The sequence below is a fragment of the Carettochelys insculpta genome, chromosome 17 (assembly GCF_033958435.1).
Source record: "Carettochelys insculpta isolate YL-2023 chromosome 17, ASM3395843v1, whole genome shotgun sequence".
NCBI lineage: Eukaryota > Metazoa > Chordata > Testudines > Carettochelyidae > Carettochelys > Carettochelys insculpta.
This window is the reverse complement of record NC_134153.1, coordinates 25,171,084-25,194,393: the sequence shown is the minus strand read 5'-3', so window position 1 is coordinate 25,194,393 and position 23,310 is coordinate 25,171,084. Positions and strand designations below refer to the sequence as shown.

Here is a 23,310-nt window from a genome sequence, read left to right as displayed (position 1 = left end):
TCCTTTTGTGGCAAATACACCTCCTGAGAGTAATTAAACCTGCCTTTGCCTGGCCCTCTGAGTGACAGCTATGAAAGCCTAGCCAAAAGGAGGGGTCTTCTAGAATAACAGAGAGGTAATTCAGTATCACTTGGGAAGAGTCATGTCCTGACCTGGACTACAAAGGTAGACTCCCAACTGGTGGGAAACCCTGGCCTCATTAGCTTCCAGTACAGACCATGCTGGTGTCCATAAATCATTCTCTGTGGTCCACCCGTGCCTGCAGAATAACAGAGCTGCCTGAGAAGACAAACGGTGGGCACGTGAGTGCCCTCCATGGCCCTGACGCAGCGTGGAAGCCCCGTTCTCTCAAAACCAGCAGGTACTTCAGGGATATGGATTATGCCTGTCACCTCTGCGTATGTCACGTGCCTGAGCACCTCAGAAACTGTCACCACTACCACTTTACCCAGTGGACTTCCCAGTGCCAAACTGATTATCAATGAATCTGTAGTGGGTTGTGGTAATCAGCTTCCAGAGATGTTTATAGCAGCCTGCTTCGGGAGGGGAAGGCGTGTGGTGTGGCACTGGAGATTTGGGGCGAGCTGCTCATAAAGCTCCAGAAACAAGGCTTTCTTCATATGAAAGTTCCTGGTCCTCCCAGTATGTGTGACGATGTTATCCCACCTGTCTGTGCTGGTGACCCTGCACCAGAAGCACTGGGCCACGTGTGGGCCTGCTGAACATCAGCACGATGGCAGGAGGACGAACTGAGGGATCTCCCCTTCCTGGCTCATCTGGTATATATACATAATGGGGCCCCTTAGTCCCTCCCAGCTGAGGAATCAAAACTGAGAGACAGCTGTAGGGTGCAAATGCGAGTGCAAAAGCTAGTCAGCAAGCAAAGTTCAGTGGCTGTAGGTGAAAGGTTGATGCTCAGGTGCAGAGACCCATAGCAACCCCATTACTTCTCCCATCAACCAGAGCTGCCCCACACCCGCCTCCCACGAGAGAAATTATTTTTCCCTTCAGATTTTCTCTTTCTTGTTGACCTAGATTTCACATTCCAGAAATAGCTTCCTCTGGCCTCGCAGCAGAAAGGGATTAGAGTGTGTGTGAGAGAGAGACAGAGAGAGAGCAGTGAATGTTCCATGCTGCGTGTGTAAGAGACACTGGGATCTGTGTGTTCCATGCTGGCTGTGTAGGAGAATGAGATTTATGATTATTTCTGTGTCTATTTTTCTCTCTCAGGTCCTCTCCCTACCCCGGTGGAAAAGCCATAACTGTGCACTGGGCACTCCCTCTCCCCAGGAAGTCGATAGCATTGTTCCGTTACATGGTATGATGGTGTTTTCTGCCATCATCAACGACAACAGCAAACCCCCTGTCCACCTCCATCAGTGAAACCTAGTTTAAACTGCACTTTTTGGTAGTGGTTTCAGAGTCAGTGTGGACAGGCCCTCTATTTGGGAATGTTCCCTTCTTGGTGCTCTGAGTATGTCTCGGTATGACTGTGTCCCCGGCATCCTGGCTGGGACATGGCCTGGAGCAGTGGGTGAAAAAATGTGTAATTTGCACAGAATCCCCTGCAAATGGTAACAAGCTGAAAACATCAGGGAGGGGTGGCTGCATTGCAGCCTCAGACGTAGACAGAAAAGTGCAGCTTGCATGGTAGCTGCCCTGAGAAGGGGCACACACATGGAAAAGAGGATGTAGCTATAGCGTGCAGACCAGCACTATGTTTGCCCCAGCAGTGTGTGCTTGCAGACAGATGGAAATGAAAGTAACTGGGGATATTTTCTGTTAGCTCTGGGAACCTGATGCCCCTAGACAGTGGAAGCCACTGAGAGAGATCAGAGGCCCAAGCAGTAGATATAATATTTGAGGACCTTCTGTACAAGGAGGGATTAGAAAGACTGGGACTGTTCTGCTTAGAAAAGAGATGACTCCACAGGTGATGATAGATATAAAATCATGAATGCCATGGGGAAAGTGAATTAGGAAATATCATGCACCCCTTCGCTAGAGCTAGTGGCCGCCCAATTAAATGAATAGGCCGCAAGTTTAAAACAAACATAAGGAAGTCTGAAGGGATAACTATGTTAGTCTGTATCTGCAAAAACTAGGAGTCCTGGAACACCTTAAAGACTAATCGACTTATTTGGGCATGTGCTGTCATGGGTAAAAGCCACTCACCCATGAAAGCTTATGCCCATGTAGATGGTAGTCATTAAACTTAAGGACTTATTTCTTCACACAGCCCATGGTCAACCTATGGAACTTACTGAGAAGGAATATTGTGAAGGCCAAAAATATAACTGGGTTCAGAAAAAGAATGAGATAAGCTGATGGAGAATGGGTGGGTCCTGCAGTGGCTATAGCCAGGACGATCAGGGACACAACAATCTGTTGTAATCTGGCCTCAGTACACTGCCCAAGGGGCACAAAGGAACTGGAAAACAATGGCAGCCGTGGGACCCATACTACAGTCCCTAGGCCACTCCCTCCTGCTGGGGTCATGTGAGAAGAGACCTGACCTCTCCATAGTTGTACTCTGCTGGTTCTCAACAGAGCAAGAGGCTCTGTGTAAAGCAGCCACAGTGCTTCTCTGCTGTACTGTGGGGCCTACAGAGAGCAGGGTCCCCAGTACCAGGGAGCCACAACTGGCTTCTTTGCAGCCCTCCTCCGAGCTGGGCCCAGCTTCCATCTCAGTGTCTCTGCCTTGGGGCCTCTCTGTTGCGGATATGTGTTATTATTGGACAGTGCCACAATTGTACTCTGCATTTGCAGGCACATGAGAAAGGCAATGTGACTGCTGTGAAATGCTAAAATTCCTGGGATCTGATCATACTGGGAGAGTCACACAAAGATCTGCCAGTTCTTTCAGCAGGAGCTAAGTGCATCTCCCAGGACAATAAGGTTGAATAGGGATTACTCTGTGTGTGTCTGTCCCATGTGTGCACAGGCTTTTTCTCTTCTTTGCCCTGTTCTCTGTCTCCCACTGGACTGTTGTCTCTCAGTTGCCTCGGTACCTTCCTCGCTGCTTTTTTCCATCTGACAAGTTACTGTCTGAGTATCAATAAGGACTCAGAAAGAGAACAAATTAGATATTTATAAAGCCAGACAGAGAGCTCTCTGTGTCACAATGCCTCTGCCAGGGGTTATTCTGCATTTCCAGGATCTGCACCTGCTTCATAGGCAGGAAACAGTTGGATCAGCGTCTCTTGTTTTCCTTGGCAAGCTATAGTGAGGTTCTGGAGCAGCTAAGATTAGATTCAGATCCAAAGTTGTGTGGTTCAGGTCTGGATCCAAGCCCCTGCGGAGCTCAGAAAAGAGTGGCTGGGTCCCAGGCAGAGTTCTCCTCTGGGCCCACCTCCCTGTTTGGCTTTTGATACTAGCTCACATACATCAATAATGATTCCATCATTGAAAATCAGAAAGCACATCCAAAGTACAAATCCCATCTCACCGATGCCTGCCTGGAATAGGAAGTGTCTGAGTCGTGGGGGTGGGGGAGTTTCCAATGCACTCTCTGATTTCTCCTCATTTTAAAAACCTGCCCTGCAGAGTATAGTGCAATCAAAGTCATAAATAAATTACAGCGCCCAAGACCTTGTAATTCAGGTAGTACACACACTCCTTGCAGGGGCAGCACAGGGAACCAAACTACCTGCAGAGCCAGAATCCCATGACAGACCAGACCTCCTGTATAAAGCTTGTCAGGACAGAGCTGCTGCTCATACAACCATGGTCGCTGGAAGGGCAGCTTTGGAACATAGGTTCGGGTATGCTAGTCAGACCATGTAGTGGGTGTAGTCAATCACCTGGGTTGGCAAGGACATCTAACTGATGATCTAACAGACCTTCTCCATCTTATTGTACAGCCTCAACATGCATATTTTAGGGTTACCATATAGAAAAGAGGACACCCTGAGAGGTATCTGTATCTGTATCTGTATCTGTGTCTACCAACTCATGTTGTATTAATGTGTTATTCATACATGGGTGGGTAAATACTGATATAGGTACACTCCCTCTCAGGAGTGTCCTCTTCTTGAAAGGTCAAATATGACAACCCCAATATTTTCATTTCTTAAGAGCAGCTACAGCCGAGCCAGGACAGGAGCAGACTTGGGCCCTACTGGGCGAGGTTGGGGGGACGCTCCATTCCAGGGTTCCCAGACTCCAGGGGTCAACGAGTCTGTTCCCAAGAGGACTGTTTGGGTTGTGCATGGTTCAGTTCTGCTCCTGTGTGGATGAGAGTTATGCATGGGTTGGATTTCATAAGCCAGTGTGTTCCTGGAAGGGTGGAAGCTTGTTTTACCAATTCTTTTCCTCCCACTGTCAGTTCTAACTGTAACCCCATGTTCCTGGGCTGCATCTCAGCGGGTTTAATATAAGGCATAAAACCAGGTCCACACATGACTGCAGGTGGTGTCAAGTCAAATGAGAAGTAAGCTAAATTCCCCTGCCCCATGCTTGAGGCCTTCTCAGACAGAGGTGTGCTGGAGGTAGAACCAGTGAACACAAAGACCCAGCCACTTCCATTCGCCTTTCCAATTGTCTGCCTGTCTCTCCTCTAGAGAAAGACTCACCTCTATGCCAGAACTTGAAAGGCCTGATCCAGCTTTCAGTTACACCACGGTAAACCAGGAGCAACTATATTCTTCTTACTGGAGTTGCTCTAGATTTACACCACTGCAGCTGGGAGCAGAATCCAGACCCCAGGGTGAAGTCCAGCACCAAGTGTTACCTGAATCTGGCCCTGCCCAAAAACCCGTGAGAGGAAATCACTGGGCAATCCTCAAAAGTCTGGGGCCAGCTCTCCTGGGGAAATCACAGTGAGGAAATCATGTCTCCCAGTCTTTACTGTACTAGAAGAGCAGGGGTCATCCCCAGCAGAACTCAGCCCTCCCCACTGAGCAAGCCTGGGATTATATAAAACCCCGCCAGGGGAAAGGAGCAGCTGGAGGAGAATGAGGGCTTGGGGGGAAGCCCCTCAGCCAAAAAGCCTTTTGTGTGTGTGCGAGATTCTCTGGGCGGAGAGTCGTGCAGAGGAAGTTGTCGCCATGGCACCCCGCTCTTTGTCATTCGCTGGGGCTGCCAGCTCTGTGTGGCTGAGCCTGGCTGGCAGCTTTGTGACAATTCGTCTCGGCTGCAGAGCTGGGGCGTGAAAGGCAGGTTTGTTTGGCAGAATTTCACCTCCAAACTCCCCAGCGTTTGCCGTGATCCGCCCCTCCCCTGCTGCCGCCTTACTGAATCCCCAAGGGAGGGCTCTTTCCAGAAGCCCCCTTTGCACATTTTCCCATCACAAACGTGATGCAGAACACCTTGAAGATGCAGCAGGGTTTGCATGTCTTGAGGATAGTCCCGCACCCCAGGGGTTGACACTATCCCGCTGCCCTCCCTCCCCAGGGTGCACACAGCCTCCTTGCAAGTGCCTCCCCTTTCTCTCACTCTTATGGCTGAGGGTGTTTGCCTGCACCACAGACCATGCGTACAAGCCCGACCAGGCTGTGGAGTGAGGAGTGTGTAACAAGGTGCTGTAGTCGCTAGCAGATGAGATCTTAAGTCACCAGTATGTTATTTATAGCCAGAGATTCCCAATTTGGAGTTCATGCATCACTAGCCAGTGGTCCACTGGGAGCTGGCAGGTTACAGGTTGCTGGGTATCCTCCTTCTTTGCAGGCGAGAGAAACAGACCAAATGGGAGGGGAAGCAAAAACCTCCAGGACCAGACTGACTGCCCTGAAGAGTTAAACGGCCAGTAAGCACAGGCCTAACCTCGTTGCTCCATGTAAGACAATGCTGGGGTTGCCATGGGGATATGCTGAGAGATGTGAATGTGAAGGGCTGGGTCCATGAAGCAGTCTATTAACCTACTGAACACATGTGGGGGAAGAGCCTCTTTGGGCAAAGGTTAAGAGGTGGATGGGATAGCCCAGAGATGAATAGGATTTAATTAAACAGCAATCGTTTCTCAGCCTCTTGCCCGTTTCTTTGTCTACGTTTACCCACACTTGGGTCCAGATTCTGAAAGGTATTTAGGCCCCTAACTGCCATTGCAATCAATGGAAATTAGGACCCACCCCTTTGAGGATCAAGAGTCCAGGCTGGCTGTTCCATATCTGACTTCTGCATTTGATGCCATCAGTCATAAAGTTGTATTGCCAAAGCTGTATATCGCCCTGCCCGCCTGTTCTTCCCAAATACATGGGGCCTTCAGCAGGCATAGATGGAACTATCTGAGTGATTGCAGTCTTTCCCATTTTAAGGTAGTGCTGGGCAGTTGCTTGCTTGGTTTTGATGACCCCTGTGGGGTGCCAGAAGGCTCCGTTTTTTCATTCCTACTGTTCGACAAACGTACAAGCAGGACACTAGAAGAGTTAGTGAGGAGACGCAGGCAGCAGTGTGCTCATTATGCTGATGACACTCCATTGTGTGTCTCCATCACTCCAGTCCCAGACAGTACAGTGGAACAAGCAAGCGAGTGTCTGAGTGTGGGCTTGCAGAAGGTTAGTGGGCTACAGTTCCGTCTGGATAAACTGGAGATAAGGTTAGTAGGCAGTTCAGCAAGCAGCTCAGAGAGCTGAAGATTCCCACAGCACCATTGACTGAAGTAATGTGTCTGCCATATGCCTCCTTTGTTCAGATTGTGCGTTACTTCTAGACCAGCAGAGGTCAGCTGGAGCCAGGAGTCCTCTCTGCTATATGCATCCTCTTCCTGCCAATGATTCTTACCACCATCATCCATTCTTTGTTTTGCTGAGGCTGGATTACTCTAATGTTCTCTCGATGCTAACACCTTGTCATTGTTTCACAATGTAACTGCCTCACAAGTAAAATGTAATTGCAAACCTGGAACGTATGACACCAGTGCCATGGGAGCTGCAGGGGCTGGCAGTGTTTCTAGGTAGGGCAGATTTTCACCTGTGAATCTCTACCTGGTTTAAACCTGGGAGACCTATTCTATGTCCGTGCTGTAAAGTACAGCCAAGATTGGCGGACATCTGGCATCAGACCCTTCTGTTCTAAATGAGAAGTGCCATGAAGCCCCTTTGACTTTGCTTCCAGAGAGCTCAGGATGGCTCACTTTCTGGGGACGCTGTCTGCGGAGCCCATTTATTTTCCTCAGCTTGGAAGGCAGCTGGAGGATAAGCTTCTGTTGGGCAGGCAGCAATACTCAACTCCTAATACAGCTCTCAGAGCTCTTCACAGGAGTCGTGTGTGAGGCAGAGCAGTGCTATTGTCCCCCTAGGGAGGGCAACTGAAGCACAGATAAACTAAGTGACTTGCCCAAGGCCATACAGGAAGTTAGTGGCAGAGCAGGGAACTAAACAGAAATCTCCAGCGTCCTCAGCTTTGGCTCCATCCACTGGATTGCTCAACTCTTTGTGAAAATGTTGTATTGGTAATTCACTAAATTCTGCGAGATCTCAGCTGTTTGTCTGTAGTCCTTGGGGCCTCTCCTGAATATACCAGAGGAACCGAGAGCAGGACCAGGCCAGAGTGATTAACCTCTGTGTCTCAGGAACTCAGTATAATGCATGGAATAAACATAGATGAAGGGGAAGTGACATAATCCCCAGTTTCCCCTGCCAGCATTCAGCACTGAATGTGACCTGAGAGAAGAGGGGAATGATTAGAAAGGGGCTCAGAGGCCTGGTAAGACAAAGCTTAAGGCTGCCCCTGGGCTCCCGGGTTAGCTTTGGTCTCGTCCGGTCCACGACACCCCTCTTCCCAAGCACACATTACACGGTGCCGGCAGCAAGGCCAGGGGGCACCCAGCGCAGCTCCCAGGCCAGGCAAGACAGCAGGGGACTAGCTGCCCCTTGCAGCAGGAATGCCAGGGCCTGTGCTGCGCGCCCTGCAGTCCCGGGCCTCGGCTGCCGCACCGAGCGATGGAGGAGCAGCAGCCCCCACCGCTCCCGGGTGCCTGGAACAGCCCCGGGCTGCGCACGTGCGCGTCCGGGAGACCAGCCGGGGCTGGCGTGAGCGCCCCGCGGCGCCACCCCTCCCAGCCAAGCCGGGGCGTGGCCAGGCCGGCTCCCCGGAGCCCCGCCCCGGGGCTGTGCACGGCGGCGGCGGCGGCGGGCGAGGCAGTCCGAGCGAGCTAGCGTGGCCCGTGCAGCTCTGCCCTTGTCCCGCCGCCCCGGGCTCGCGAGCCCCCGCCCCGGCCGCCGGGGCCCGTCCGCCGCCCCGCAGGAGGGAGGAGCCGCCGCCCGCTTTTTGTCTCCCATGGCTTTGTGTCTGGAGCTGTGCAAGCGATGTGAGTGCCGGCCGGGGGAGCGGGGCGGCCGTGGCGGGCTGCACGGGGGCCGGGCGGCTGCGAGCTCATTTTGCCTATATTTGTACCGCGCCGGCCCCGGCCAGCTGCATTTTTCTCTGGCTGAGCAACGAGGCGGGCGGCTCGGGCCCCTGTGCCGGGCCTGCTGCCGGCTCCCGGGCGTGAGGGCGGGTTTTCCTTTGACCGGCAGCCGGTGAGGCGGATTCCCTGCCTCGCCCCGGGGGTGGGTTGCACGCGGGGGCGCGCGGGGTTCGTGCCTAAGGGCCCGGTGGCTCCCTGGGTCCCTCGGCGGAAAGCCCGATTGATGTTAATTGGGACCAAAACAATAGGCGCCCCTAAACCCGAGCGCGGGTCTGCAGGAGCTGCGGGAAGGAGCCTTTATCTCCGGGCTGGGGAATGGGCTCTGTTAACCCCCCTAAAGGAAGCTCGTGGGACTGTTGCAGGGTTGCCATCTATTGAACTCTGCCAGCGCGGCTCTGCGCCTCTAACTAGCCCTGGTGAGGTCTGGCGGCACAACGGGGCCTGGCGAAGGACGTTCCCCCGTCGCAGTTTCTTTCTGTCCATTTCGGTTGAGTTTCTCCTCTCGTCCTTAATGTCTGAGCAGCCTGGGTAGATGATGTGGATGGGCACCTGAGCCTAAAGCTGCCCCTTGGTGCCTCCCACCCTTGCAAGCCTCTGGCGGAGGTGTTTTGAAATTGTCTCTCAGGTTGCCTGGTTGCCCCTCGCTCTGGTCCATGGGTAGAAGGTACTTTGCATGTTAGGTTGGAATCCTGGGTTTCTTTCTCACCTGGCACATTCCTCCCCCGAACTCAGAAAGCCCAAGCGACAAACTGTCTGCAGTGCCTAGGGTGGGAAACCAGGCCGTGCGCTAGGGAGACTGGCCAGAGCCTATGCAAAAGGAATCCTTTGCTCCTATTGTCAGCTCAAGGCTTTGTTGCCAACACATGGCCCTACTGGCACATGATTGCAATAACCAGAGTAACAGCCTAGGGTGGATCCACCCATTTGTCCGCAACTCAACAGTTCAGCCTGTGCATTGGGATGCAGGTCCCTCTGCCACTGATTTTTGGGATGCCCTGTGTGGAATTCCATAATGCTGCTGCCATAAAGGCCCCCTCTTTGCAGAGGGTGGTGAGAGAGGGTTGCAGTACTTCCCCAGGAACGGGAAGTGAGAAACTGAAAGTGCATTACAGTGCTATAGGTTGTGTTGCTTGAGCATGCCCGTCTGTAGGCTTCTTCTGTCTATTGAATGCAAGAACTATTACCAAGACTTCAGCAGCATGAAGAAGAAATACTCTGGCTGTAGGCGGTGGGCTAGTTCAGAAGTGGTGAAGCCTGAAGCTTAGGTTAAAGCTTTGCCAGCCCTGTGTTCTTATTTTCTTACCTCTCATAAACTAAGTAAGGTCATGCCAGGTCAATACTGCAGCTTTCTAGCTTCATACTAAAGACTTCTTAGAGGTACGTAAGTGCTGCAGAAGAGACGTTGTTGTTGTTGTTGGTTTTTTCCATGAGGTTGCAGTCTTCCTTGATGGGCACTGGCTGTTGTTGGAAGTGTGTGCTGTTTTGGGGTTGATTTGTTTGGGGCAAGCTGCCTTGTGAGTGAAACATAAAAATTGCAGCCTGGAGTGCTTTTGTGGCTGTTAAGGCCCTGTGACTGTTAACAGTGACCAAAGTGGGTGACAGATTTACCTGTTGTGAATTCTGCCTTCAGAATCACTTGGATATAAGGATATTTATGCCTTTCTTAAACTGTTCGGTGTTGCTGTACGCTATTCTACAGGAGCGATGATCCACTGGAGAGACAGCTGTTCTTGCGTGAGGCATTTTGGGGCCCTTGAGTGATTTATTTCTTGCTCTAGTCAATCTGCGAAACACTTTCCTTCTGCTTGAAAAGCACTGTGGAATTGTACCAATTTATTGCATATCAATCACTGTTTCCATTCCAGAATTCTAAAATACTCTGACACTAACAAATTAAGCCTTGAAACAGCCCTTTAAGCAGAGGATGTATCATTATCCTTATTTTATTAGCTGAAGAAGCGGACTTTAAGTAGCTTGCCTAAGGTTACACAGGAAGTCTATGGCTGAGACAGGAATGGAACTCAGATGTCCTGACTCACAGTCCAAAATCTGCCTTCAAACAGGTAACCTGTAATTTTGGATTCTTGAAAACACACCAGTCCTTTAGGAAGGAATGAGCCAAATTGTCAGATGGTGTAAGTTCTACTCATAGCAGTAGACAGGTGTGTTCTCACCAATCTGCCAAAAATCCACTGCATCTCTAACCAGATTAGGAACAGATTCCAACTCCATCCCTGGACTCTACGTGCAGTCCCACTCATTTCAGTTTCAGAGTAAGTGATAAATATAATTGAGAGTGGCAGATTCTAGCCCTTATAAATCTCTGCCATATGAGGAACACTTTAAATGTAATATTTAGCCACTAAGGGCAACACTGCCTGTCCCTGTAGAGTTCAACAGGTGGCTTCAATAATCTTCTTAAGAAGGGCTGACTTGGGATTTTGAAGCCATCATTTTTAGACATGAAAGGGGAAAAAAATCAGCTCTCCACAAACTGGCAAATCATTATGCCCTTCTGCTTTTATCATCCAACTACAGTTCACACTGGCTTTTGTGACCAGGTGCATGTCAGATAGTTAGATGCACAATTACCCAGTGTTTGCATGCATTTTTGCTAGATTATTTTAGGCCACTTCTGACTATTTAGCCCAAGTTTATTTTGCTGTTTCAATCCCACATGCGTAATGAATGTAAGATCTGCAGCATGGTGGCACTCGCGACTGGCTTGTTCGTATAGCCAGACCAATATACTTTAAAATAGCTTTTGATATAGTTGAGAGGCACTTCAAAATTGTGTTTTCATATCAACTTGGCTTCCTTTTTTTTTTGGACATGCATCTGATGACGGGGGTCTTATGCTCCAAAAATATGTTAGTCTGTAAGGTGCCACAGGACTTCTTGTTGTTTTTGTGGCTATAACAGCTACCCCTGTAATAATTGTTTTTTCGGACATCTGTACTTTGCTCAAATGTATGTCACCCAGGCAGTTAGCATCACGTTGTTACTGTGATGGAGAATGGTATATTTTCTTCCTGACGGTGCACACTTACCTGTCTTCAGAGGTAAGATTACGGAGCCAAAGTGTGCTAAATTTTGTGCCCTGCCCCACCCCATATTTCACTTGATGTTTTCTGCTCTTAAGCAGCTGCAGATTTTTCCTGGGTTGAGCTTGTGTAATTGGATTCAGTTCAGTGCAAGTTACAGTAATGTGTGTGAGCTGGGAGGATTAAGGTTTTGTGGACGGGTGGCCTTCTTTAAGGAAACATCCACTTTAATTTCTGCCTGGAAAAGTTGCCAGTATCACTCGCCTGTCACAGCAGATTTTACAACATTACCGATAAGTATAATTGCAGTTCCCTACGAAAGCAGATTAAAGTCCATGCTGCCAGGATCAAGTTCTACAATGGGTTGTGTTTTAAGACCAAGTGATGAGCTCAGGTGTGCACTTCAGAAGGATATGAAAAATGGACTCCTCACTGCAACCAATACCCTGGCTCCTGTTACTTTTTTGCTTAAATGGTGAGGTTTTTTAATTATTTAACTTGCTAGCCCACATAGTGAGAATTTTGTCCCAGCCACTGGGAACAGCCAAATTAATGACTTGTCGGCATTTTGTCCCCAGTGATTGTATTTGTCCCGAGTGGCCCTTCAAATGTGCCACTAAGGAAGGGAATAATGGTCCCCTTTTTGCCACAGACTTCCAGGGTGACCTTGAGCAAGTTTCTCCCTCTCTGTGCCTCAGAACTCTGTTTTACAGAGAGGAATAATAGCACGACCCTGTCTCACAGGGCAATGTAGGGATAAATGCATTAGTCATAGGGAAGTCTGTAGGTACAACAATGGTAGCCATATGGAGCTAACAGGACCCTTAGGAGGTTGAGTGGGGGAAGTGGAATGGGGCTTCTGTGCTTATCAGGAGACCGACCTGGTCAGGGTCGATCTTCCAGGGTTTGATTTTGCATGTCTAGTGGGGAACGTGTGGAATTGAACTATCGGGGCTCAACAGTGGACCCTGGTGCTCCTCGTTATCAGGAAGAGTAAGGGAGGTTGACGAGAGATTTGTCCCATCATCCTCCTCCTGTGAGGATGGCCAAATAAGTTGATCCTAGGTAAACAATTCCAGCTATGACAGTTGCATAGCTGGAATCGGCTTATCTAGGCTTGACTTTCAGGTCCAGTGTAGACCTACCCTGAGAGGGCCTGGAACTCATCATCAGCACAGTGAGTGACTGCTGCTGCACCATTCCTGTAGTTAGAAAGAGGACAGCTCACCTGACCTGAGGCTGAGGAGACTGAGTGGTTTTCTGATATGAAGCCAGCACATGTGCTGTCTGATTGTGTGGCTGTTTCAGACCCCTGGAGTGTGTGTTAAGAGATGAGCCCAAAGAGGGCCATGGCATGCAGTGGTCTGGGACTCACTTCCAGGGTGGAATTGTATGCTCATCCCAATGAATTCACAGCCCTTAGGGCCTTGTCTACGCTTTTTTGGAAATCACTGCTGCAGGGATCAACTTCCCAGGGGTTGATTTAGCAGGTCTAGTAAGGACCCACTAAATCGACTCCTGACTGCACTCCTGTTGACTCTGGTACTGCACCAGAGTAAGAAGAGTTGACAGTTTCTCCTGTCAACACCCTGCTCCCCCCACAGCGGGGTTGCTGTGCCAATTCAAACTAAAGTGTGTTGACTCCCACTACACCATTCACATAGCTGGAGTTGCATACCTTAGTTCAACGTTGCCCCCTAGTGTAGACAAGGTCTAGGATAATGCAGCCTCTGATAGATGGGCAGGACAGGATTCCAACAAATCCAAAGATAACTGGATAACCATATGCTGGGACTCTCCCCTAACAGACTGAGTAATAGAGTCTGTGGTACCTCATGTCATCTAAGCTGTGATCTATAGAAGCGTGACCCATGTAGCATTTGACACTTATAGTGCAGACTTCAGGCTAGGAAGAGGAGGGAAGGAGCAAGTTGACTCCAATGCTTTTCGTAATCCTTTATCAAACATTTAAATAATACAGAAGCAGTTATCAGAGGGGAAATAGCAAAGAGTTCTGCTGCTTCTCACCCTCTTTCCCCTGGCATTCTTACCTTCAGGCAAGTCTGTATTGTCATACAAAGGACAACGAAGTAGCTGTGCCTTTGCAGAATCGCTGGTGCCTGTGCGATGAGGCAGGAGGAGGAATTGTCTTAGAATGGGATCAGCCAGAATACCAGTGCCTGCCCTGCTGCTCTTTCCTCTTATCAGCCAGTGCATTCTGGAACTTAGTTCTTCTCATTACCCTGTTGGCACTTCCCTTGTGAAGCTTGTCAGTTCCCTTTACATCACCAGCAGGGTGGTAAAAAATCTGACGAGAGTGACCTTCACAGCTTGAGGATGTTACAGCCATTTTCAAAATAAATCAAAGAGCAGAGTTTGGCTGTCTAAAGAGTGGGATGAAGAAATAATTAGTGTTGTAATGCCATGAGCTCAGTTGGTGGTACACACATTCACCAGTACTGCTAGGTAAAGTTTTCAAAAATACCTACATGCTTAAATCATGGGAGCCCCATTTTTCATTGTCTGTCTATAGGATTTAGCCACCTAGTTGGCTAATTCACTTATTAAACTACCCACTGTCTTCAGTCTTGTTTTCCTATCTCAATGGATGCAGATAAAATGGGCGGGGGGGGAGCCTTTCTGCAGAGGAGAGTTGGAAGACTGGGTCTCTTGGTTTAGAGAGGAGAGGAAGAGATGAGATACAGAATGAGGGGTATAGAGAGGTGAAGTTAGATATTCCTTTTTACCCTTCGTAGTAGCATGAGACAAAGGGGACATTAATGAAACTAAAAGGCAGCGTACTTAATAGTAGTTAAAAGGAAGTGATCTTGCTCAATATAAAATATCTGTGCAGCCAAGAGTTTAGTCAAAAAGGGGTTAGATATTTATGTGGTAGCACTTAAGGATTCCAGTTGTGGATCAGAGCCCTTTTGTGCTATACGCTGTACAGATTTAGAAGGGATGTAAATCCTCATGCTTGAGGGCATCACCACTACTTCCTGGCGGGGCTTGGGAAGAGACTATTTTCCCAATAGACAAATTATTCTGTAATTGTCCCTTATGAACATTCTTGTACTAGAAGCCTCGGGCGCAGATACCGGCCACTGCTAGAGACAAGGTACTGGACTAGAGGGAGCACTGATATGGGATGGTAGTTGCTATGTTCATTTGTTAATACGCAGTGTACAACTATGTGAGACTCTTCTTGGAGTTAGTCCTCCTATAAGAAAAAAGTTGGGCTTTTGTAGGGGAACCTATAATACAGTAGCTGCCACTTTGTGGCCAAAAGTTGCTCTGCGTGCCTCTGCCTGTTTTCCCCCTCTTCATTGGGCACCAGAGATCCACCTTCCTCTTCCTTCCTGTCCACATTCTGTTTCTCTCGAGCTTAACAATGCTACTGTCCTGCCCAGTCTCTTTCAAGTAGGTTTATTTGTCCAAATATTAGCCCACAATAGTCTAAAATAATCTTTCACTTAACTATTGTCGTGGGATTTCACAGCCTCCCTTCCAAGGAGTCTCTAGTAATCCTGCTTGCAGCTTCCCAGTCCCATCCAGCTCCCTTCTCACAACCAGCTCATTTAGCCAGCTCCACTCCTCTTCTGAATCACCCATTCCAGGCTACAGCCCTAAGCATCTGGCCTTCTTTTCCCAGGACCCAACATCTCTGTTCATGTCACTCCTGTGTGGTTCTTCTCACCAGGCACAATCTGCCCCAGTCACTTCTCCTCTTGTCCTGTGACAGTCCTTTATAGCCCTTGGGATAGCTCTGCCTCTTTTTTAATTGGCTCTGTCAACTCCACCAGCGTAGACCCACTCACAAGGGCCATCTACTCTGTCAGCACCTCCTATCTTTTCCACCTTGGAAACGTCATCCCAGCTTTCCACTTTTACCCAGATGTGAGGCCCTGAGTCAGTCATGTCCTCCTTGCTCACAAAGCCTGGAAGGAGCTCTTTGGAACCCATGAGTAACCCAACACCAATCCCCCACAGTCTCTTGTTTAGGAGCGTGCCAAGGAGATTCTGGGAATGAGAAGGAGCATGGCTAGAGTATTCTGGGCTGTAGCTGTTCTAAACTGATAGCATATCCAGTAGGCAGCGGAAAGCTTTGAGAGAGACCCCAGGGTTTGCTGTAATCGTATGCTGGGCTTGAGCAGGCCCAGAATTCAGGGAGCACAAAATGATTTAAACTTTAAAGCCATATGTACCGTGGACTACACTTTCTGTGCTTCTGTTCTTCATCACTCTCGGCCATTTTGGGGCTTAATTCTGAGAGGTTCTTGGCATTGGCAACTCTAATTGAAGGTGTTCAGGACCTCTTGGGAGCCAAAAAAAAAAAGCCTGGGCACAAGGAAACTGGCTGGAGTCAGCCAAATGGCAGTACATTGTATTTGGCCCCCAGCATATTGCTGCTTCAACAGTAGGCCAACCCATTGTTTGGGGGCAGCATGGGGCATGCATGCTAAGAGCCTCAGCCTTATGCTTAGCACTAAGGTCTGATGCTGGTCAGGAAGTAAAGCTGCAGAGTGAGACTAAAATTTCTTCATGTGCTATTGGAGATTTCCACATCTAATTGTGGGCATTAAATATTACACTGCATTTTAATACTTATTGTTCTTGTGCCAAAATGCTTACCAGAGATGCCAGTGCCAGAAAACAGTGCTGATTACTAAGTGGGGACTGCTCAAGAAAGCTTTTTACAATTTGCTGTCTAGGGCAAATGGCATTCTGGCTCCTCAATGCAGTAACAATCTGAAGGGCTTGTGCAAATGAAATCCCGGTGGAAGTGTCATACTATGCTTTTGAAGACTAATTAAAAGAATGAAAGGAGACCCACCATGTGGTCCTGTCACACATGCAGGGATTGTGTGTGGCTGTGTCAGAAGCTGGGCGAGAGGTGTAATATATCCCCGCCCTGACCAACTCCTAGATGTGTAGGAAGTGCAGTTGAACGGGGAGGTGGCCGTGGAGAGGGATGGCTGTGCGGGGGGGGGGGTTGTCCCCGCGCTTGACTCCACTCAGCTCTGGGGTGCCAGGCGCTGTACACTGGGGATGCCCCGCTCTCACTCGCTGCTGCGCTGCGGGGGGCCGGGGCGTTTTGTGCCACCGGTGCGCGCTGCCTGGTCCCAGCAGGGCTGTGCCTGGGGGGGAAGGGGGGGCAGTACCATCTCCCCCGGTGGGGGGGGGGGCTGGCTCACACCCTGCGTCTGTCCAAGCTGTCTCTCTCCCCTCCCCCCCCTCCGGCGGGCTCACATTCCGCCCTCCCCGGTAAGCACCCGGGCTCCCCCCTTCCGCGCTTTCCGGCCGGGGGTGTTTGCAGCAGGCCGCAAAAGGAGGTGCGCGGCGCCCGCCCGCCGTGGGCGGCCTGCCTCGGCCCCGTCCCGCGTTGCCCGGCAGCCCGCAGGCGGGGGCGGGCCGGGGGAGGGGTCGGCAGCGTGTACGCTGCCTCCCCCCCCTTCCCCCCGCCGGGCCCGAGAGCCCGGGGCTCCGCAGGGGAGCAGCAGCCGCTCCCGGCCCCGCCTCTCGCTCCTGTTCGCCCGGCGCGGAGCGCAGACAGCCCCGGGACGGCCCTGCTTGCGGAGCGCGGTGAGAGCGGGGGGACCCCACCGGCGGCGGCCCATCCCGAGAGCCCCTGGGTGGGGGGGCAGTACCTGGCCCGAGCGCCCGCAGTGCCCAGTCCCCGGGCGGGGGGCGGGGGGGCGGCGCCCCATCCCTAGCGCCCCTGTGGGAGGGGTAGCATATGCATATACTCTCCCTCTGTGTTTGGTGGGGAGGTGAGATGCTCTCCCCGGGTCCCTGTGCATGTATGAGGGGGAGAGTAGGCTACACGCCCTGCCCCTTTTCATGGGCTGGGGGAGGGTAGCCTACACATACAGCTGGCTCCTCTGGGTGCCCCCCCATTTCTGACTCATCTGGGTGCGGAGGTGGCCCACCCCCTTTCTGGCTTGTTTGTAGGTAGCGGGGACCTATGCTGTCTGCGTTTGTAACATGCTCCTCTGGAGCCTGCTGGTTTGCAGCGATCTGATGAAGTGGGGCTGTCCCACGAAAGCTCATCCCCAAATAAACCACTTCGTTAGTCTTTAAAGTACTACTTTTCTGCTGCTTTGCTTTGTTGGGAAAAGAAGGGGATGATGTGTTTTGTAAAACCAAAGGATATGCCCTTATAGGTGGTGAGTGTGTTGATGTTTCAAGAGGGTAGCTTGACAGCTATGAAACTTTTAGGCTTGCAGCAATTGACAGTGAAAGAAGTAAAATGTTTATGGGTAAAACTTTTATTTAGGATTAGCTAGGAAAGTATGTATTAGGTCTTAGAGAATACTAAGTTAACAGTGTTGGGGCTAAGACATACTGGTGCTTCATATCACTGACTTCGCTAGATGTTTTTTAAGAACTTGTTTAGCGTATCCCATAAACCAGATATTTCTAAAAACACAGTTATGTTGCTGTCCCTCTGAGGCAACCCAAATCTGTCACCTTGATTCTGTCATATTTATGAAAGTCTCAAAAGATGACTCGGGTGTTACCATTTTCAGTTCCTTAAAAATTGTCTTGTGGCATTTCTTCTTTAGTGTAAGAATGATATAGTTTCGTTTGTAGGTAAATCATGAATCCAGATTACATTGTGATTTATGTTTTTGGTCTGTCAAATGCTTTCTTACTTGACTGAAAGGGGGAAGAGTTGAAGTGCCAATCCAAGGGTAATTAGCAAACTAGTGAAAGTAAAAGGGAAACCAGAAGTATCCCTAAATTGACAAGGAACTTGTTCTATTCCTGGATCCTCTTAAAAGTTGGAGTAACTGTAATGTTTACTCAAGTCCATTAAGAGGTGTCACATGCAGATGGCCATAGCACTACTGGCAGTAGAGAAAGTTTTGAAAATGCAATTATGTAGGAATGAAAACTGGTTTGCTTATTGACTCTTCAACTTTGCTTCTTGAGCCAAGCGTAGATGTCCATTTACAGATTGTCAAATGCATCATAATCCATTTTTAATCCTATATACTGTTCAGTATGATGTGATTACTAAAATCCTTAGAAATCTGTGATTAAATACATAATGTGTTGGTTCAAATACTGCTCTATTTGATCTTTACAGTAAGAGTAGAGGTGTGTGTGTGTGTGTGTGTGTGTGTGTGTGGTTTTTTTAAGGTGGTTGTCCTTACATTGTCCTACTATTTTTTTGCCTCTGGATTCTGGTAGCTTGAAGGGACATTGATACCTGAGCTGATTTTTTCAAATTAACTAGAAATGTTTTGGGATAATACACCTGCCCTTGTTATGTAGTCTTGTGCTTTCTTTTTTTTGTTCCATTTCTTTGTTTTGTTGTAAAGAGATCCATGCATTGTATCCATACCAGCAAACTTCAAATGCATAGGATTCTTGCAGTGGTAAAAGCTGCACTACAGGAAGGCCACAGACATTTTACCACTTGTTCTTAGGGCCTGCCTATACTGGGAATACTTGCACCAGTGAAAATCCAAAGCATAGATGGTTTTGAGCCAAGGTAATCCTACTTATGCAAGTCCCTTATTGCACTGATGCAGTTCATTTGCATTGAGAGCTTGACTTGAACTAGGTGGCATGGTGACAAACACTAGAGACCTGCCTTTGGCAGTAGTTTCTGTTGCTACCAACAATGGAAGTATCAATGGTGAATAAGGTATCTGATGCTTTTCTTAGGCATATTGATGAGCTCAAACAAACACAGGAAATGGTGAAATTGACTATACACAAAGGGCTGTCAGACATGCAAAGTAATAAAGCTCTGAAACTTGAGTGCTTTTCTCTGATGTCTCATCTATAATCATCTCAGAGTTAGTTGCAGTACAGTAACAAAATCTTCAATAGAACTGCTCATTTGATGATGTTAAGTTGATGACATTTCTTTAAAGCACAGAGACTGATGCTGCTCCCACATATGCTTGTGTCCCAGTGAAGTGAATGTGCAAAACTCTGTGTTCAGTTACTTCATTGAAGTTACTGAAATTGTTGCATATTTACAGTTTAACTGAGCAGAATTTGAGCTAATGAGTTGCATCCTTGACTTACAGGACAGAATTGGGCCAATTGTTTGTGAAGGCTGATATCGTGACAACTGTCGGCTTTGAAGTAATCCTTTATATTGAGATTGCTTTCTTTTGGTACTTCAGTTTGTCTGTGCTTCCACTTTGAGTCTAAGGGGCTGTGAATGTCTCATGAAGTAATGTAGGGGGCGGGAAGGGGAAGATAAATGACTTCTGTGTCCCTTCTGTCTTCTCTAGAAGAAATTGTACAGGCTAGTAACAAAAAAAAAAAAAAGCCACTCTGATTTCTGTCAAAACAAAGCAGCCAAATAGCACCTTAAAGACTAACAAAATAATTTATTAGGTGGTGCGCTTTTGTGGAACAGACCCACTTCTTCAGACCATAGCCATATCAGAACAGACTCAATGTTTGAGTCACAGAGAACCAAAAAAGTAATCAAGGTTGACAAATCAGAAAAAAATTATCAAGGTGAGCAAATCAGAGAGTAGAGGGGCAGAAGGGGGTGGGGGGAGTCAAGAATTAGATGGACAAGTATGCAAAAGAAAATTTTCTGGGTCATTATAGGGGCTCTTTTGCATACTTGGCTTAATCTAATTCTTGACTCCCCCCACCCCCTTCTGCCCCTCAACTCGCCGATTTGCTCACCTTGATAATTTTTTTCTGATTTGTCAACCTTGATTACTTTTTTGGTTCTCATCAAGGTTGACAAATCAGAAAAAAATTATCAAGGTGAGCAAATCGGCGAGTTGAGGGGCAGAAGGGGGTGGGGGGAGTCAAGAATTAGATTAAGCCAAGTATGCAAAAGAGCCCCTATAATGACCCAGAAAATTTTCTTTTGCATACTTGTCCATCTAATTCTTGACTCCCCCCACCCCCTTCTGCCCCTCTACTCTCTGATTTGCTCACCTTGATAATTTTTTTCTGATTTGTCAACCTTGATTACTTTTTTGGTTCTCTGTGACTCAAACATTGAGTCTGTTCTGATATGGCTATGGTCTGAAGAAGTGGGTCTGTCCACCTAATGGATTTTTTGTTAGTCTTTAAAGTGCTCCTTGACTGCTTTTTTTTTTTTGTGTTGATAGTATACAGACTTACACGGCTTTCTCTGTTACTACACTAATTTCAGTTTTCATCACCTAATAAATTATTTTGTTAGTCTTTAAAGTGCTACTTTACCGCTTTTTTGTTTTCATTACTGTAGACCTTGCATTTACACACAAGCCTTTCTTTTTTCCTGAATGTTAAAGTGCATCTAGCTCAGTGCTAATGAGAGAGTTTCCTAGCTCTTGCTTTGATATTCTGAAATTTGTTTTATTTATAAACTTAGGCTATGTCTACACTGGAGCTTACAGTGATGCAGCTGTATTATCTCTGGTGCAACTTCCTCTATGCCAATGGAGAGCGCTTTCCTATTAACATTATTAATCCATGCCTGAGGAGCAGCAGTAAGCTGTGTTGGTGGGAAAACTGCCTTGTTAACTTGTGTTGCTGGAGAGCTGGGATGTGGGAATATTCACACTCCTGAGTGACATGCACTGTGATTGTATAGGTTTTGTCTACGGTACCACTTATGTCCTCCTTCAGCAGAATAAAAGATAGCTGAGATGGTGGTTGTAAGAACTCCCTTTGTACTGTAGTATGAGCTGTGTTTACATCATCTGAGTCACAAATGTCAATTATTGATTTTGACTTTAAAATATTGGCAGCTTAATTTATCGGGAGACTCATCCTATTGCTAGCTTGTCCTCACTGCCAGGTTACCTTGAGAGTTCTGTACTAACTGAAGTTCTGTCCTCTCACATGAGCTCTTAACTTGAGCTTGAGAGTTGGCTGTCTTGAGAGGGGTTTGTAAGATAAATCTCAAGTTAGCAGCTGCCAGGTTGTGCTGACGCAACTACTCTGCAGTGTACGTGCAGGGTAGCGCCACTTGAGTGCTGCTGGTCCTTCATTGCCTTCCAGCAGTTTTTCCCATCACATGCCCAGAAAGAGTAGCCATTCTTCTACCTTCAGGCTGTAATAAGATGTGTTCTAAGTCTCGTGGCACATGTCCTTGAACATGGTAGCCTTAGTGTGTGTGGTTGCTCTTACTTGAGCTAGACTAATGGAAGAGGACTACCTCAAGTGTAGATAAACCAAGTTCACCGTACAGTGAAGACACAGCCTAGGGCTTACACAACTGTTTCTGCAATACTTAAGCAATTTGTAAAATTCCTTTGCAAACCAAAAAAATTAAAAACCTCCTGAATGCTACTAGTGCTGCTTTGCTAAAATCTGTAGTGAAGACTGCCTGAAAAGGGAGTGACCTAAAGCCCAAATCCGAAACCCAAGGATGCACACTAAGCAGTGAGGCTTTGCTCTGGGTTGTTGGGTTTGGGGTGTGTGTGGGTGTGGTTTTGTGCCTTGCCATGGTCACTCTGAAGCAATAGATCTGTGGGACAGAAGAAACCTCTTCATTACGAGCAGGTGCACTGTGCGGATTAGGGTAGTGGCACAGCCATGAGTCCTTCCTGCCTATTTCTGCTTTCTTGTATCTTCTGCATGGGATCCCCAAATCTTGCACTACTTATTGCACTAATTCTTCTACTGGGCCAAATCTAACCTGGTGAGCCAACACTGCAAACCTCTAGCACCTGTTTAGTCCACACACAGTCCCTACTAAGATGTGCATAGATTCATGACCCTTGTAGAATTGCAGTTGCTCTGAGCAGAGCTGACTGCTATATCATCCACTACTTCCTGAATCTGCGCAGGTTTGTTGATAGAGCAGTCTTCTGAAATAGTAACTGCACCAGTGCAGTTGTTTCTCCCTAAGTGATGCAAAATACTTCTGTCCCCTTTTCAGTACCAGTTTTGCCAGCACAGGGCACTAGCTCTACTTTTAAAGCTGAATAAGAACTGCTTTTAGCTTCTCTTTTCCCCCATCTATTTAGGACACACCTGAGAGCAGCTGAGGCTCTCCTTAACTTCTTTCTAATCTGATGAGTTCCATCAAGGACAAGTGCAAAGTCCTGCAGTTGGGACAGTAGAGTCTCAAGTATTGTTACAGGCAGTGGACTGAGGCTAAGTAGCAGTGCAGTACAAAAGGACCTGGGGATTACAGTGATGAGAGATTGGATAGGAGTCAAAAGTGCGCCATTGTAGTCAAGAAGGCTAATGACATTTTGGGGTGCATTAGGAGGAGCATTTCCAACAGGCCTAAAGAAGTTATTCCCCTTTATATGGTGCTGGTGAGGCCACATATGGAGCATTGCATGCAGTTCTAGGCCCCCCAGTATAGAAAGGAGTGTGTTCAGCGGAGAACAGTGACAATGAATGGGGGCTGGAGTATATAACCTATGAGGAGAGGCTGAGGGATTTGGGCTTCCTTAGTTTGTACAAAAGAAGCAGCATTGAGCTTCCTAAAGTGGGGGTCTCTAAAGAGTATGGAGGGAGGCTGTTCTCAGTAGTGAGGGATGGCAGAACAAGGAGCAATAGTTTCAAGTTACAGTTGGGGAGGTGTAGGTTGAAAACTATTCACTGGGAGGGTGGTGAAGCACTGGAATGTGTTACCTAGAGAGGGGGTGGATTCTCCCTCCCTAGAGGTTTTTAAATTTGACTTGACAAAGTCTTGGCTGGGATTTAGTTAGGTTGGTCCTGCCTTGGACCAGAGGGCTGGACTCTGACTTCCCGAGGTTTCTTCCAGCCCTAGGCTTCTGTGATTCTTTGGTTCTTTCAGCTTGGCGTGGTCTCCTCACCTCTGAAATCTTTACCCACAGAATAACAGTGAAAGAGCACAAAGGTAGAAAATGTTTTCTCTCTCTCTCCAATCTGCAAGCCCACTAATGCTTGCAGAGAGGGCTAAGCATGGATGCAGTGCATTATGTGTAAGATGCTTATATACTGTTGCGTGCAGTCAGT

General features: G+C 48.2%; 1 protein-coding gene across 3 annotated transcripts in view; it reads left to right on the top strand.

Moving 5' to 3' along the window:
- The window catches only part of DLGAP4 (DLG associated protein 4), a 133,396-nt gene that overhangs the window by 68,055 nt on the left and 42,031 nt on the right, over positions 1–23,310 (top strand). The window contains exon 1 of one of the 3 annotated variants that reach the window (XM_075011399.1): positions 8,048–8,248. The exons of the other annotated variants lie outside the window; for them this stretch is intronic. Coding sequence (XP_074867500.1) covers positions 8,218–8,248 — 31 coding nt within the window. The 5' untranslated portion in view covers positions 8,048–8,217. Of the gene's footprint in view, positions 1–8,047; positions 8,249–23,310 lie in introns of those variants that run through there. 3 annotated transcript variants of the gene reach the window in all.